Here is a 17,161-nt window from a genome sequence, read left to right as displayed (position 1 = left end):
AGCAGACCTCAGGGTGTGCCCTGACTTCTCTGAGTATCCTGGAAATTGGATAGTGCTTATCTACCACCTGGCAGGAGAGCCTCCAGCTAATGGTATGGAATCTACCCATGCCATCTCAATGCATATGGCACTCTCCTGCCAACTGTATGGAATTTCTGCTTCCTATCCCCATCCTCCACCCCCGGGCATGTGAGTCTCCTGATTCTCCTATATGGCAAAGAAGAAGACTGTGGTATGATCAAAAAAGTTCAAGAACCTTGGAAGTTGACATTTAATGAATGGTTTTTTGAAATGTATTGAATTACTGACTCTGCTATTTACCTGTGTGTGAGCAACTCCCTATTCTTATATGAGCCTCAGTTTCCTCTTCTGTAAAATAAGTGGGTTGGATGACATGTTCTCCAAAGTTCCTGCCAACTCTAAATCCTATGATACTATGACTGTTAGTCATATTTTCCTACAGTGAATGTCAGAGCTGAAAGGAACCTTAAAGATCATATAATACAAAGAAAGAGATTGTCTCTTTCTCCCTTCTTCCTGCTAATTTGGGCAGATCAGTTGGTTGAGGGCTATCTGAATGAAGGCCCAACATTCCAAAACATCTGCTGCTCTCTGGGGAACATCTCACCAGCCTGTCTAATTGTCAGTAACCCCCTCTCCTTTTTTATTTCCCTTAGCAGGCCCTCAGATGTAACTTAGTGGGTACAGTCCATTTATGGAAATTACATAGAGGAATGGGTCAGTTGGTCCTATTCAAATAAAAAAAAAAATCATTCAGCTGTCAAGATACTTTGGCAGAGATCTGTTAATGATGCAAATGACCAGTCACCTGCTGGTAGAGGCCAGTGATAAGCACGATTAAACAAACATCAAGAATGATTGCTTGGAAGAAATTCAGGCTGAAAGATTTGATTTGGATAATTTAGAAAGGCAGAGAAAAATAACAGAACTGGACCCCACTTGGACAAGAGTGTTCTTACCCTAGATTCCCAAGAACAACTGACTTTGGTTTCCCCCATGACTTCTTTCCAGCTGTGTGATTCTTGGCAAGAAATCTTTCACAACCTCAGTTTCCTTTTCTGTAGAAGGAAGATAACAATGGTACCATGACCTCAAAGTCTTGTTGTGAGGCTCAAATGAGTAAATACATTTTATTCAGAGCACTATATAACTCTGAGTTATGATATTATTATTAACCATAACCCCAGGGGCATCAAAGACAGAGGGAGAGGAGGTCTCTAATGTCCAAAGCTATTTTGGTGGCACAACCTGGAGTCAAAGAGGGGCCCTATCAACTAGGGATTGCAGAAGACATGCAGACAAATCTATACACACACATACACACAAATATTTTGTGAACCTTAGATAGCTATGGAAACTGAGCTGCTGAAACAGGCTCCGAGGTCAGGGCCATCAATCCATTTGCTAACAAATAACAACTCAAGTTTCTATAGCTTCTTAAACTTTACAAAGTAGCCCTAAAATACATTGTTATTCTCATTTTATAACTGAGGAAACGAAAGCTCAGAGATTTAGACAAGGAGTTATGGCAATGGCATCACCTCCCAGAACTGGTCCTGCTTCCAGCCTAGCCCTCCCAGCTATCAGCCAGGGAATGAGCACCTCTTGGAGAAGGGGTCAGCTATCTCCATCCACTGACAGCCAATTGCCACCCAAAATGGCAAGCAAGTCAATGTTTCTGAAGCATCAGGGCATCCTGTGTTGGAGACAGGAGACAGCATATAGTGAGCAGATCTAACTATGACCATCACCACTGCACTGACCACCGTCTTTCTCTCTCAGATTCCAATGGAGGCAGCCCAGGACCCTGAACCCAAGAGCTTTGGGATAGCCATGAGTCCAGACCAGGGTCCTCAGCCACTACCCTGGGAAGCAACCCCCATGGAGATGTGATCTGCCCATGGGTACCTTTGAGTACTGCAGCCCAAAGCTACTGAATGTGTGAGAAAAGAGAGTTCTTACTCTCAAAGATATTACCACTGGCTTTGCCATAGACCTTAAGGATTATGGGAACTGTGTTGTCTCCCCTATAAGAATATGAGTTCCAGGAATACAAGAACTTTTTCTATTCATATGCCCAGCCCTTAACATACTGCTTTCCATACAATAAGCACTTAATAAATGCTCATTCATTCATTCTTTGAGAGGTAAAAACTCTTGGCCATGGTCTCACAGTTAGTAGGTGTAATGCCTGAGATTTGAATCCTAGACTCCTAACTTCAAGTCACAGCCTATGCCTACCTTTTGTAGGCTGACAAACTATAAACATGGGCCAGAAAAATAGCTCTGGGAAACAGAAGCCTGAAGAAGGGACTTCTTGGGACCAAAAGTCTCAGTTCCAATCTTGGCTCCAATTCCATCTTTAGTGACCTCTGAAGATCTCATTCAGCTCATAAGTCCCTAAGTTTCAGGAGAGAGAATGGACTGAGTCACACCTGATGGCCCTTCTAACCCCATTGCATTTCCTCTCTTTCCCCTTTGAAGGTCAATGCCCTTCCAAATGTGTAAATAATTAGCTAAACTAAATACCAGGCTCCGGAATGAATGACTCCCATATTACCTGTGCATGGGTTACTCCGGGGCCATAGAGCACGTGCTATCCAGGAGTGTTCTTTAACTTCTCGCTTCAATGTCCTCTCTCCCCACCATATCATTAAACTCCCTGAAATCAGGGCCTAGTGGGACCAGTACCTGGCCAAGGGGCCCCCGGCTCATTCAGGTTCTTAATGGACGTTTGCTGTGAATGGGGATGATGCCAATGATGATTAATGGGTGGCTCCTTCTATTTGAAGGAGCCTTGGCAGGGAATCCTGGCTCCGGAAGGGTTTTCCAAGTTTTGTGACCTGGGGCAAGACACGGCTGTAAAACAGTGATCATAAGTGAATGGAATCAGAGATTAGGGCCACATGGGGCTTTAGCAATCCAATTCTCCTCTTTGTACAGAAAAGGAAGTGCAATCTACAGAGGTTAAGTAACATGGCCAAGGTCACCCAGATAATAGGTGGCTGAAGAGATAGTAATACTGACATTACAGACCTCACCAGAGTGTCGTTTCCCCCCAATGACAACACTTAGTTTAAATGTGTTTTTGTTATTTTATAAAATTATTTGTCTATTTACACATCTATTGTAAATAATTTAATTTAATAATGAATAACATTTAATTGTCATATAACATCGTGATTAATGAAATTTTTTCAAAAATAATTTTGAAAGAGATTCATCTTTGGAACATAAATGGTCTCCCACTGATTCTGTGTGCTTATGATTCTTAGATCATCACAATCCCAGAGAATCACAGTTGTGGGTCATAGCCTCAAAGAACCATAGATGTGGGGATGAGAGATGTTGCAAAGATAGAAACTGGCCCTGGCAGCAGATAGGATGTGGGGTGGTGAGAGAGAATGATAAGTCAAGGATGATTTCTAGGTTGTGAACCTTAAAGACTGAGAGGATGATGGTACTCGCAACAGTAAAAGGAGAAATGTATCATCAGAAAAGGAGGTGGACCAAATATGGTGGGGAGATTGGGAGATGATGAAAGATGGCGTGTACCAGAACCCAAAGGAGGAAAACTTTTTGTTTGTTGGAGAAATCTTCTGAGAAGCCTCTGGGGAGAACAGAGGTAAGAAGTGCATTGGATGAGAAGATGTGTGTTATGCTTAGCACCAAAGGGTATAGTCATATGGATGAAATCATGGCTCCATGAAGTATTGAAGTAGTAATGTAAGAATTGTTAGCTTATTATCATCAATAATGATAGTAAGACTAATATGTCTCCCTTCCAGAAGCCACAGACTGGAAGGAAATGAAAATCCAAGCTGAAATGATGGAAGAGTTCAACATGTTTGAGACCTGCTGAGAGATGGGAATCAGAGCTCCTCGGTTTGGTTATTGTTGCTATTGGCTTGTGGGCAAGGAGTCGCCCTTCTTCCATGTCACTTGAGTATTTTCCATTCCATTCTTACTTTGGAGCATTCCTGTAGGCATCAGGTAACCCAGAACTATCAAATCACTGTGGGTCAGAATTGGAAGAGACCACAGGGTCATAGATCTAAGCCTAGAAGGCATCTTTCAAGCTGTTTAGTCAAACTTCCTCATTTTATTGGGGAGGAATTTGAGACCCATAGAGGGGAAGCCACTTGTCCAGGTAGCAGGACCTCAGAGGAGATGGGAGCTAGCTCTAGCCAGGCCTCAGGAGACAAGCTGGATCCCTGGTGGGCTCTTGTGACTGCCAGCTAGTTGTTCCAGTAAGGACCCCGGGGTCTCTATTCCCTGCTACCTTTCCTTATCATTCACCCATCATGCTCAGAAAAAGGTCCAACTGAGGCTTAAGACTATGGGGGGCAAGGAAGGATAATTTCCCTAATAGGGGATATTAACATGCTGGGATAGGCATCTTCTAGTTACCTGGCACCTACTCTATTCATATCAAGTTAATCTGTGAATAACTATCTCTCCTTATTCCTCTCTCCATAATTTTATGATCATTTAACAATTTTAAATTTAACAGTCCAATTCGCCAACTACCTGAATATTAAATGCCTATACTATCCTAGAATCCTTGTTTGTGAAAGGGACTTTGAAAGGGATCTTGGAGGTCTTTCATCCATTCCAGTGATATCAAACTCAACTGGAAACGGGGGCCACTAAACAATACTTACGGATCCCTGCAGGCATATTTTGTCTTAGACAATCACACATTAGCATTATCTATATTCTGTTGCATTTTTTGCTAAATATTTCCCATTTACATTCTAATCTAGCTTAGTATCTACTGGGAAGTGCTGTGGCTAGCTGTCTGCATGTTCCATGTACCTGATTTAGTCTAACCCCGTCATTTTACATATGGGGGAATTGAGGCCCAGGGAGGTTAAATGACTTATCCAAGGTCATGCAAGTAATAAGTGGAAGAACCAGGATTTGAATCCAGGTCTTTTGACTCCAAATGCAACACTCTTTCCACTGTATCACGTTACAACATGAGCATAAGTATCTTTGTGTTTGCCAGATTTGTGATTTTTACCAGTGCAGAGAATTCCCAGGGAACAAAACTCCCTTTGCCAATGCAGTTCAGCACTTTCTCTGTAACATAGATGGTACAGTGGATAGAACACTGGCCTAGGAGTCAGGAGGATAGGATTGACTCCTATTAGCTGTGTGACCTTGGGCAAGTCACTTAACCCTAACTGCCTGGGGCAATCTCCAGCCATCCTGATTCCTGTCTGGCCACTGAACCCAGATGGCTCTAGAGGAAAGAGTGAGGCTGATGGGAGTCCCCCCCCCCCACAGCCCCTCCCACTCAAATCCAGGTCAAGTGCTTGTCATGGCATCATCTCCCTGATGTCATGGTCTTCTTAGAAAATGAAGGACAAAAACAGTTCGTCTTAGAGGTCAAATGATTTTTCCAAGATCACACAGCCAGGATGTCAGAGATGAATCTTGAGCCCCAGTCTTCGCCATGTTGAGAATTGATCTCTAGCCCTTATCCCAAGATGGGAAGGAGCAGTAGTGGGGGTTGTGGGGAGAGGTACAACAAATAATTAAAGTAGAAGGAAAGTTGGGAAGGAAAGCACTAAGAGGGAAGGAGATTAAAGAAGGAATATCTGGGGGATACCTTTGCGGAACCCCATCTAAACATCTTATTTTATAAAGGAAGTAAGAAAAGATCAGAATTAGCATCAGAATAGGAACTGGAACCCAGATCTTTTGCCTGGGTATGGTTGCCTGGAGAAGACTCAGGAGGCACTAGCTGTCTTCATAGACTTGAAGGGCATTGTGTGGAAGGGACTAGACTTCTTCTGATTGGCCTCATAAGGACAAAACCAGGGTCAATGAGTGGAGGGGGAAGAGTCCGGTTTAATATCAGGAAGAATGAAAAGCAGGGCGGCTAGGTGGCACAGTGGATAGAGCCAGTCGTAGAGTCAGGAGGACCTGAGTTCAAATCCAGCCTCAGACACTTACTAATGACCTAGCTGTGTGGCCTTGGGCAAGCCACTTAACCCCATTTGCCTTGCAAAAAACTAAACACAAAATTTTAAAAATTAATAAAAAAAATGAAAAGCACCCTAATGACTAGAAGGAACTCCAAGTGGAATGGAGGTGGGGTATTTGCCCACCTTGAAGGTATGAGCGAGAATGGCCGCTGAGGTCACTTCCAACTCTTAAAGCCAGTGGTTTGATGATAGCCAGTCCAACAAGGCTCACTGAGGCTGCTAGTCCTTTCTGAGAACCAGCCCATATCTCTTGGCACAATTTGTATAGCTGAATGGGAATGGAGCCCCTTGGTATTTCCCAGACATACTGGCCCCAAGATGTGTATAGCAGGTGGGAGGCCCCACAGGCTTCTTTAGGAGGAACAGAAGCCCGGGACTAGGCAAACATAGGACAGGATGGCATAAAAAAAGAAAATGGGACTGCTGGCTTCAGACATAAGTATACCCCCCACCTTTCTTCCCCATTCTGTTGGTTGTTCAGGAAATTGGGCTGCCACCGCTGCTTGTAAGGGAACAGACTTCCTGGGTTTGCATTCAGAGTGGGGAGTGGGCTGGTGTGGAGCAGAGGAAGGACTTCTATATTTGGAATCTGAGGACCTGTGTTCAAATACTGACTCTGCTACTTAAGGACTGACCTTGTACAAGTCTCTGAGCTTCTCTTTCCTCATACTAATCTAGCTTAATATCTACTGGGAAGTGCTGTGGCTGCTGTCTGCATGTTCAATGTACCTGATTTAGGCTAACCCCATCATTTTACAAATGGAGGAATTGAGGTCCAGGGAGGTTAAATGACTTATCCAAGGTCACACAAGTAATAAGTGGAAGAAGGATCCAGGTCTTTTGACTCCAAATGCAACACTCTTTCCACCGTATCATGTTACAACATGAGCATAAGTATCTTTGTGTTTGAGGGATGAGGTCTAACTAAATGTTGTAAGGCTAAGGATACTATGGTTCCTCCCACTTCCTAGGCCAGGTTCAAACTCAGGATACAGAGCCGTGGGGACTCCTTCCCTTCCCCTTACTAACATGATACCCTGAGATAAAGTCAACTCTTACCATCTTGTCATCAGATTGCCCTACAGCAGCTCCACCCGACCACTGAACTATATCTTCACCTTCTTCCATAGAGGATGAAAAACCCTCTGAATTTTCCTCTTTGGGATAAACATTCAGTCACCTGGCTCTAGTTATGCCTGCAATTCAAGGCTCAAGCTAGAACCCAGAGCATCAGCCCATGTGGGCATTTGCTTATTCTAAGACAAACTATTCTAGGTTGGATATGTTGTGTTAATACTTTTGGGTTTTTTTCACCTTTGGTCTTGAGAAAGTAAAAGGTTTTTCTGCTCTCCATCAGACTCCAAAGCCTGGATTCAGAGTCAAAAGACCTGGGTTTGAGTTCTGACTTTGAATACCTACGTCTTATGTAACCTCTCTGGGACTCAGTTTCCTCCTCTGTAAAAGAGGGGGACAATTGGGCTGGCACTGTCTCCTTCATAGGGTTCTGGTGGGCACTGTAGTTCTGTGGTTATTATTAAGAGGAAAATTAGAGAAGGTGTATACTAATTCTGAGATGGGCTGGAAGAGCAGAATGAACCCTCCTGGAGAAAGAACCTCCCCTGAAACCCACCATTAATTTGGGGGAGTGGTTTTGTGAGTGACCCCTTCACTATTCCAATGGGGACTTGAGAATTGACTTGGGAACGTCCCTCATCAGGCTTCCCCCCCGGGAAGCCCGTCCTTTCTCTTTCTCTAAATCATCACAATCCTGATGACCTTCCCTGTCTGCTTCCTCAGAATACACTGGCCTATGTGGGCACCAAACCCTTCTCGTCCAGGTTTGAAACTAATCCAATGCCAACTGTTGGAAACCAAGGCCAAGGAGCCATTGGCCAGAAATGAAGGAGGGTTTCCAAGCCTGTTCAAGCCTAGAAACTAGGGCCTGGGAGGCTAACAGTTGCCCTCTTGGGCCCTACTGGGGCCAAAATGCAAACTGAGATTCTTCTCTAAGCAGTGTCCCAGAAACCACCAGAGCCAGTGGTCCGTTCAGTACCAAACCCAGGTGGTTCCCCACCCCCCACCACTAGATTGACCACTAGCCTAGACAGCACCTTGCCAATCATCTGGCTGATCCTGATGATTAGAGGCCAAGAGCAGAACAAGGCTTAGCAGGAGATGGGCTGGGAGGTAAGGAGTGCTGAGAAGGGACTTAGTGGCCTGGTAAGTGCCAACACTAGAGCAAATGACATTATCTTCTCCAGAGAGCCTCTGGCCAGGGTCCCTAGGATTGTAAGGGAAAGAGGGGAGTTAGAATTCGGGAAAGGACACAGGAAGGGAAAGCAGGAGCCAAAAACCACACATTGCCCCTACTTCCCAATTTGGCCCAGGGCCGAGCATCCAAAGTTCCCAAACCAGGAAGTGAGGCTGTCTTTCCAGCCTCTTTGGGGGGCAGGTTCCTCTCCAGTCATTCTCCTGGTGTCCTAGAAAGGGTAAGTTGCCCCCTCCATCCCAGCGCCAGGCAGGGGGGGATTCAGCCACTGCAGGAGATGGAAAGAATGAAGCGGATACCAATTAGAAAATGGAATATCATTCCATGTAATTAAATGGCTTTCTGGAAATGGAGCTTTTTTTTTTCTTCCTGTCTGGCAGTTTTACTTAGTCTCAGCTCTCACTAACGAAGCTGACTCGCTTTTCTGCCTCCAGGCTGTCTGTATACAAGAGAGGACTGCCAACTAGAGACCTCAGGAAGCCTTTGGAGCCAGGGGATTGAAGGAACCAGGCTTCACTCTGCTATAGAGCAGAGCAGGGCCGAGTCTGGCCTTTACTTCAGCACCCCTCAACTACCAGAGAAACAATTGGGCTCTGCCAATGCTTTGCAAGTCTACGAGAAGGATTTGGACCTGTGGTTTCATTGGTATAAAGGACTCCTGAGTCTCTATCAATGTAGGTTGGCCAGTTCTCAGCAATTTGGAGACTTAGGGAGCTGTCTAGATATGAGTTCAAATGGGAGCTACCAAATGGGGTCTTCTCACTGATGACTCAGCCTTATTTGGCCTCATCATGTTTCTTCTTTCAGAGTAGTCTTTCTCTCTCACCATTATGGGGTCTTTACTCATGGGTTCTGAGGTCCCAGGAACTGTTGGTCCTCCATAGTGGGGCATCCTGAGCTCCTTCGCTGCATAAGATCATGTGTTCTGAAGACCAAGTTCTCCTCTCTCCCTAAAAAAAAAAAACTGATTTGCTTTTTTAAAAACTGAAATGAGGACACTGGTGGTCCCTATGACCCATAATTGCTAGGTATAGCTATGGAGGAGTCAAGTCAGAATAAGCTTAGACCATTTGGCCCAAGGGGGAATGGTGTTCCAAAGCATGGCAGACGACCATTCTGGGAGGGGAAAGGAGAACAGAAGGGGGCCTTCCCTGTTAGATAATAGGGTCTGTTGAACACTCAGATGTCTATTGGAAAAAAAGGAAGCCCAACAGTGAAGGAGGTGTTTCTCAGTTTGTGAAAGTATAAATCTATGGACTCAGGACTTTTGGATGCCAAAACATTGGATGCCAATGATTACTCTCACATCACAGACCTAGAGCTGAAAAGAATCAAAGAGGCCACTGAGTCCAAGCTCCTCATTTTAGAGTTGAGGAAACTGAGGCCCAGAGGTGGTTTGCTGAAGGTCCCATAGCAATAAGTAGCACAACGACTCTTTTTGAGACAAAATGCACTTTATAAATTATAGCAGTGAATTATGCTAAAATACATTTTCACAGTACTTCATGAAAAAACTAACTATAGGATTTAGAGCTCTGTAGGATCTTAGAGGTCATCTCTTTTATTATATAGAGGAAGAAATTGAGGTCCAGAGATGTTAAATCACTTGGGCAAGGTCACTCAGGCAGTGAAATTACAACTAAGTCCTGATTCCAAATCTAATACTTTTTGCCACAAGGCAATACTGACTTCTATGAACCAAAACTTTGACCTGGAAATTCACTTGCCCCCAAGTTCCTCCCCAAATCCCACTCAGGCCAAGATTCCTTGGTCCTTGGGACAAGAGGCTCCACTTTAGAGATCCAGTGCTGAGCACAATGAGTTGTCTCATTGATCCCCAAATGGGAAAAGGACAATCTGTTGACATGTCATCCCATTTTCAAATTCTCCCATCTTCAGATTCACATTTGAGGCTTCAGAACCAAAAGTCAAGCAGCTTTCTCCTGTCTCTCCTGGGACAAAGAGCTCTTTCACCTTAATCAATTCTGTAGACGAAGAGTTCTCTTTATACTCCTCCAACCTCAAGAAACTCTTAGTGGGCCAAGAGAGAACTCCAAATAAATTGCAGATGATATAAATAATAACATCTAACAGGTATGAAGCACCTTAACAGTTAGAGACCACTTCCAATACATTATCTATCTTGATCCTCACAGCATCCTGTGAGGTAGCTGCTATTCTTATGAATATTCCTATTTTGCAGATGAGGAAACTGAGGTTAGTAATGATAATAATACTTAGTACTGATATAGTGCTTTAAGACTTGTGGTACACTAATAACCATTATTTCCTTTATCCTCAGACAATCCTGAGAGGAAGATGTTGGTGTTATTTAGAGGGGGGACCTTGTCCATAGTTACACAACTAGTGGGTATCAGAAGCAGAAGTGCAACACTCTCCCAAATGCAGGTCAGTCCATTTCTTTAAGAATAAATTGGGCCAGATTGGAGAAGGCCTCAAGAGTCATGCTAAGTAAGGAGCAATAGAAGATTGTTATGCAAATTGTGGGAAAAATAAATGGGAGTCAGAAGCCCTGGGTACCCACTAACTTTGCCAACTGCTGATTACATAATCATTTGCCATCTCTGGGGTCTCAGTTTCCTCATCTGTAAAATAAGAAAGTTGGACTGGATGACCTCAAAGAGAACTTCTAATTCTGAATGTTCTGTGGTTTCAATATCCTATGAGAAAGGAGGTTCAAAGAGAAGCAGACAGCTATAACAATACCTTCCTTCTTGTTTGGATTGCTCTGCTTAAGGTGCAACTCAATGGCCAGCTCTTCCAGATAGTCTTTCGGATTCTAGCACTATCCCCAACCCCTTCACTCAGTAATTACCATTCCCCTCAGGCCCTCTTCACAGTACTTTGCACTTTTCCCATTTACTTACTATGGAATTTTATGTATTAGAGTTATCTGCATTTGTGGTTTATCTGCCCCCCCCCCAGCCCCCAAAGACTACTTGGGAGACAAATGAGGGCAGTGACTACATTTTAACTGAACTTTAGCTCTTCTCCAGTGCCAAACATAGTGCTCTCTATGCCACAAATCATGGTACACAAATGTCAAATATTACTGTGACATAAGAAATAACGAAAGATGAGAGATTCAGAGAAGCATCAAAAGATTTCTATAAACTGATGCATAGCAAAGTCAGTGACTCCAAGCAAACAGTATACACAATGACTACAATCAGGTAAATGGAGCAAATACAACAAAACTGAATGTTATATAGATAAGATGATGAAATTTGGCCCCAGAAAAGAGATGAGAAGCTGTACCTCCTTCCTTCATTCAGAAGTGAAGGACTATGTGTATAGAATATTGTAGAAGCTGACAGACCTCATTAATATGTCTGGTGGTTTTGATAAACTGTTTTTTTTAGATATCTTGGATATAATGGAAAACTTGCTTGGTAGGGTTGGTGATAGATCCAATGTGAAAACAAAAAATAGCCATAAAACTTTTTCCTTAAATTAAAACCCTTGTCTCATATTTATATTCCTATTTCCGATTTTTCAATGATACTTATTAAGTTCTGATTCCTTTGTCTCAAAATATTCTGAGCTGTCAAGAAAACCTAGCCTTCAGGTGCTCTACACAGTCTTTCTGGATGATGAGCATACATATCATATATGTTTTGTATGAATATATAGGTGGATCTATATGTGTGTGCTTATATATGTGACTGTGCTCATGTGCATATATACATGTGTCTGTGTGTTTATATATGTAAATATATGTATATTTGTTCTTAAGGAACTTCACTCATCATGGGGCAGCTTTTCATGGCCCTAGAATCAGGAGGATGGGAGTTTGAATCCCTCAGACACTTGCCACTTACTAGCTATGTGACCTTGGGCAAGTCATTTTATCCTGATTGTCTCCCATCCAGGGCCATCTCTCATTGTCCAGATTCCTATCTGGCCACTGGACCCAGATGGCTCCAGAGGAGAAAGTGAGGCTGGGGATTTAGCACAGGCCCCCCTCAGTGAAATCCAATTCACTTGCACTTCATGGTTTTACCTCCCTGATGTCAGTCTTCCTTGAGAAGGAAAGACAAACAACAATACTTCTTTAGACAGGGAATTCTTGGTGTGGAATTGCCCTACATTGATGGAGATGGGGAACTCATTTACAGTTACCTAAGGTTACTGAGAGGTGAAATGACTTGCCCAGAGCCAGAAGGGTTCAGGGAAAAGTTTTAAACCCAGGTCTTCCTGATTCCAGGGAAACAATTTTCCCCTATGTCATAAATATATGTTTCTTTTTTTTAAAAGGCATGAAAAGTAGCACATCAGCTAGGAATAGCTAGCACATGGATAGACTTTAAGGTTGCAAAGGATGCACCTTACATGCATAATCTCATTTGAGTTTCATAGCAACCCTATGAGATCAGTACTATAAGTATATTTTCCCCATTTAACAGATGAGAAAATTGAAGCTCAGAGAGGGACTCAAAGACACTGCCAGGGTCACACCTGTTAAGAGTGGGAGTCAAATATGTGTGTGGTGCTGCTCTTTCCCCCACACTGTCTTTTGTATTCTCAGATTGTGTTGCTTCTCACAAATACCCTACCTCATAGAGTTCTTACAATTCTTTGCAAACTCTCAGACTATAGAAATGGGAGCCATCAGCTCATTATCATCATCTTCTTCTTCATTAAGATCTTGTAGGAGGACCCAGGTTTCCCAGAAAGAGCTTCTGCATTCTTCCCATGAGGTAGGGGGTAGGGGTGGGACTTGCTTTGCTTTTCCCAGCAGCTAGGGGTAAAGATGGCAAACACAATTCCCTAAGTGGCAAGGCTAGGACTGGCTATTCCAGGGGGATCAATGATTCCTCCTGTGTTATGAAGTCAGGACAGGGGCCAGGGTTCATGCTCCTAAAGGAACAATATGGTGCTTCTGACCCAGGAGGTCACAGATTAGGGGCAAAGCAAATCTCCAAGCTCCCAAATTTGGATGAGTTGACATATGAGTCATAGAATAAAAGGTTATAATTCATTTCCAGAATATAGCACAAATATCATGGGTACTGTTGAGCATCTGTGATTTTGATTAAGATTGAAATCTGTCTTTAACTTAGTATGTCAGAGAAGGCAAATGACTTGCCCAGTGTCACAATTTATCAGAGCTGAGATTTGAACCCAGATTTTCCCGTCTCCAAGGCCAGCACTTGATCAACTTTGGCAAAGGTTGTCTTTCCCACAAATAAAATACTATCCCATAAGCCTGTGTTTGGTAGAGTAACTGGACAATTGTCCTGCACTTCAATATAGGCAGCCTCAATGGCCTAATGTGGTAGAACTAACAATTCTTATGTAAAAAAAAAATCCTTCTGTTAATGGCCCAACCACCCTCTGCTGACTCTTGAATGTCGACATGAATGACAAGTCATTGTAAACAATGGCTATTGTCAGCACAGACTTTACAGAGAGTTGATGGGCAATGTAATGAGTTCCCAAGCCAAGTCTGGTGATGGAAAGAGGCACTGTGTTCTGAATGGGAACCAAGACTAGGATCTACATACACCCACATGGACGGGCTAGGACATAACTGGAGAAGATACCGGCACACATGCAGTAGCTGTAATAATCCTGGTTGGGGTGCTGAAAAGTTGTTTTAATCTTTGAGCTTTCAATCAGTGCAAGCATTCAGATTTCAACATAGTCCTGACCCCACTGTTGAGGCATGGCTGCCTGCATAATTTTTACTATGGAGTTGGATGCTGTCTTGCAAATCTTGTCTGGATAGCCGCCTCCGAAACTCATTGGTGGTGAAGTAGTAGATGACTGGATCCAGGCAGGAATTCAGACTTGCCAGGCACAAGGCCACCGAGTGGAATATCAGAATCACCTTCTGAGCCCCACAGCTTTGGATTTTGTCAGCTTTGACCAGGAAATCTAAAGGAAAGCTGAAATGATAGGGTGCAAAGCAAATCAAAAAAACTACTGCACAGGTTAAGATCATTTTTAGAGCCTTCTTCTTCTCCCCAAGGTCCTGGGACACTGGGTACTTTTCCCTTAGTGATAACACTGTCTTCCAGGAACAGTAGAGAACAATGATGAGGGGGGTGATGAAGCCCACCAGTTCCCCCACTGTCACCATGACAATGGACTGCGCCAAGTTCACATTCCTGGTGGGCAGATCCACAAAGCATTTGGTCTGGTTGCTAGCTTTCTCGTGGTTGATCCGGAGAAAGGGGAAAAGGAGGCAAACGAGGCAGATGGTGAGCCAACCAGCTACGCTGATGTACAGATCACATTTCCTCTTGCAGTCAGTGAAGCGAAAGGGGTACATGAGGAACCAGAACCTCCGCACGCTAATGCACACTAAGAAGTAGATGCTGGCATACATGTTCACATACTTCAGGTAGAAGCAAAACATGCAGAGGCCTTCTCCAAAAGGCCACTTGTGATTCAGGTAATAAAAGATCCTCAAGGGTAGGGAGAGTACTTGTAGTAAGTCTGCAATGGCCAAGTTGATCATAAATATCACAGCTCGTTTGGTCTCTTTCATATAGCCATAGAAAACCCAGAGAGCTAGGATGTTTCCTATGAGACCGGGCACCAAGATGACTGTGTACGTGACGGCATAAATAAAGTACCGAAAATCTGTGTTGCCTGTATCTGCTGGGGTACATGAATTGGTACTACTCATGTTTCCCTCCAGAGACTCCCTCTGGTCAACGCCTAAGTCCACTGCCAACTGCAGAGCTTTTTCAGTGACAGATAATGGATGGGCTGGGAAATCTAAAGGCATCGAATAATGTTCTCCTTTCATTGCCTCTGCTTGAGCCCCTGTACATGATTTGGGCGCTTTTCATAGAATTATGTGGACATTTGCCTTGGATTAGCATTCAGTATTCATGGATATGAAAGTGTAGTCTGTATGAGCCACTGACAAACATCTATGAGTTTTCCTTCTTGCTGCTATGGTGGCAAGGCTTTCTGGGACGTTATAACTGTCGATTCCCTCCTTGTAGGATTCTGAATGTATCATGTAAGGACTCCTCCAAGCCCCACAGGGTGACAGATATCTCTTGGCAGGTATTAACGTATGATATGGTGGTGGGATGCTCTCTTAGGACTCTCTGGGAGACTCCCAAGTTTCTTACAAGAATGGAGTTGTTTGTGACCATGTTGGAGAAAAATACCATATTGGATACTGGTTTGTGAAAGTGGGAGAAGGGTGTGTCCATCACGCTTCAGGGCAAATTAACTAATCCAGCTCATTTCTCTGGGGCTATTTCCATGGAATCTTTAAGGCTGGAAACCCGAGGACATGCAGAACTGCAAGGAAAAGATAAAACAAAACAAAACATCAAATAGTTGTGAGGATCATTTTTGGAAGAGGTCAAAGTTTCTGTAAGGGAACACAGGTGAATTATGGAATATTAGAACTGGAAGGTTCCAGTCGATTTATTTTACAAATGAGGAACCTGAACTTTATAGGGGGCAAATGATTTACCCAAGGTCACCCAGCAAGTCACAGAGCTGGGAATAGAATCCAGCTCGTCTACCTCCTATTCTGCTGTTCCTTCCATTTCATCAATCTTCTTTGGTTCTTTGTTCAAAACGTCACCTTTTCAAATCCTACCTCCTTGGTGGACCAGGCTCTCATCACTGCATTCTTGCATTACTCTAATAGTTACTCTAATAATTACTCTTTAAATCTTTCCTCTCCCAAAGGCCTCTTCAAGAGGCTTAATCCATCAAGTTCTCTGCCTGGCTTTCAGGGCTCCTCATAATATGCCCTAGCCTGGCAATTCAACTATATCTCCCACTGTTCCCCACATTCCCACTTTGCTTTAGTTCAACCAAACTCCCGCTGTCTCCAGGCTGTACCATTCAGTGAACACGTTTATTAAGCACCTAGTATGAGAAGAGTACTGGGTTAGGTCCTGGAGACATAGAGATAGGTCTTGCTCATTCCTGCCTCTTTATCTTTGCTCCTACTTTGCTCTCTCTCCAATTTCCTTCCAGATCCATTTTTCCTTTGTGGCACTCTCAGTTATAGTCTCCTGACTGGATTCCCCTTCTTTGTCTATGTGCTTGTCCTTTCTGATTTCATTCACCTTTTCTAGTCCCATCTCCTCCACCCTTCTCCTCACAACCCCACCGGGAGCCCCCATCCCCTGAACCCCTCTCTTGTCCCAAATTGTGTATGTGATCTATCACCCTCACTTTTTTTGGGAAAAGAAAGTGTCAACTCCAAGGGACGCACAGAGTGATGGACAAGGCTGGCAACTGGAAAAGACTGAAGAAGAGAGAAAATAGGAAAGGTTTATGGGGAACAAGCAGTAGCAAGGTGGGGGAAAAACAAAGGACTTCAGCAGTTTTGCCTTAATCTTGAACTGGTGAGATGACATCCAAAGATTGAAGGGCTTCCAAAACATGCCATGACCTGGGCCACATGAAAATCGAAGTTTGCATTGGAGGGGTTGAAGTGAGAGGAGCATCTCTTCTCTCCATCCTCAAGCTGAAGGGAACAGGACTTGGGGAGAGGAATGGCTCCTAGTTAGGATTTACCAAGCTATTGGGACAAGTATCTGTTTGCTTTCACTCTTTGAAGGAAGCATTCCAAGTTTCCCCCAACACTGTAAAGTATGTGCTCGCCAGTAGAGGATATGCTGGAGATCCCATGCATATACTGGCCCAAGCTTCCTGGGTGGGTGCTATGAGCTTAACAGTGAGAGAACTCCCCAGAGTGTACATCGGCCCTTCTTCTCAGGAGAGAAGTTGTATAGCAGGGCCTATCCAGGAGAACTGGATGCTTCTCCTTAGGAGATCTGCTGCTTCAAATGCTTCCTCCCCACCCTCCTGGCAAACCTTCTCCTCTAAGGAAAAGGGGACTTAACAATGAATAACCAAAGCT

The 17,161-nt window shown here is 43.8% G+C and overlaps 1 protein-coding gene across 2 annotated transcripts in view; it reads right to left on the bottom strand.

Annotated features, from left to right (window-relative positions):
• Positions 1 to 9,336: 9,336 nt before the first annotated feature.
• LOC141498125 (putative G-protein coupled receptor 174) overlaps positions 9,337 to 17,161 on the bottom strand; it is a 43,293-nt gene continuing 35,468 nt past the window's right edge. For both annotated transcript variants that reach the window (XM_074201086.1, XM_074201087.1), the window contains exon 2: positions 9,337 to 15,576. In XM_074201086.1, coding sequence (XP_074057187.1) covers positions 13,946 to 15,067 — 1,122 coding nt within the window. In that variant the 5' untranslated portion in view covers positions 15,068 to 15,576 and the 3' untranslated portion in view covers positions 9,337 to 13,945. The remainder of the gene's footprint in view (positions 15,577 to 17,161) is intronic.

The sequence above is a fragment of the Macrotis lagotis genome, chromosome X (genome assembly GCF_037893015.1).
Source record: "Macrotis lagotis isolate mMagLag1 chromosome X, bilby.v1.9.chrom.fasta, whole genome shotgun sequence".
NCBI classification, from domain to species: Eukaryota; Metazoa; Chordata; class Mammalia; order Peramelemorphia; family Peramelidae; genus Macrotis; species Macrotis lagotis.
Note: the sequence above shows the minus strand (reverse complement) of the source record. Positions and strands in the feature narration are given on the sequence as shown.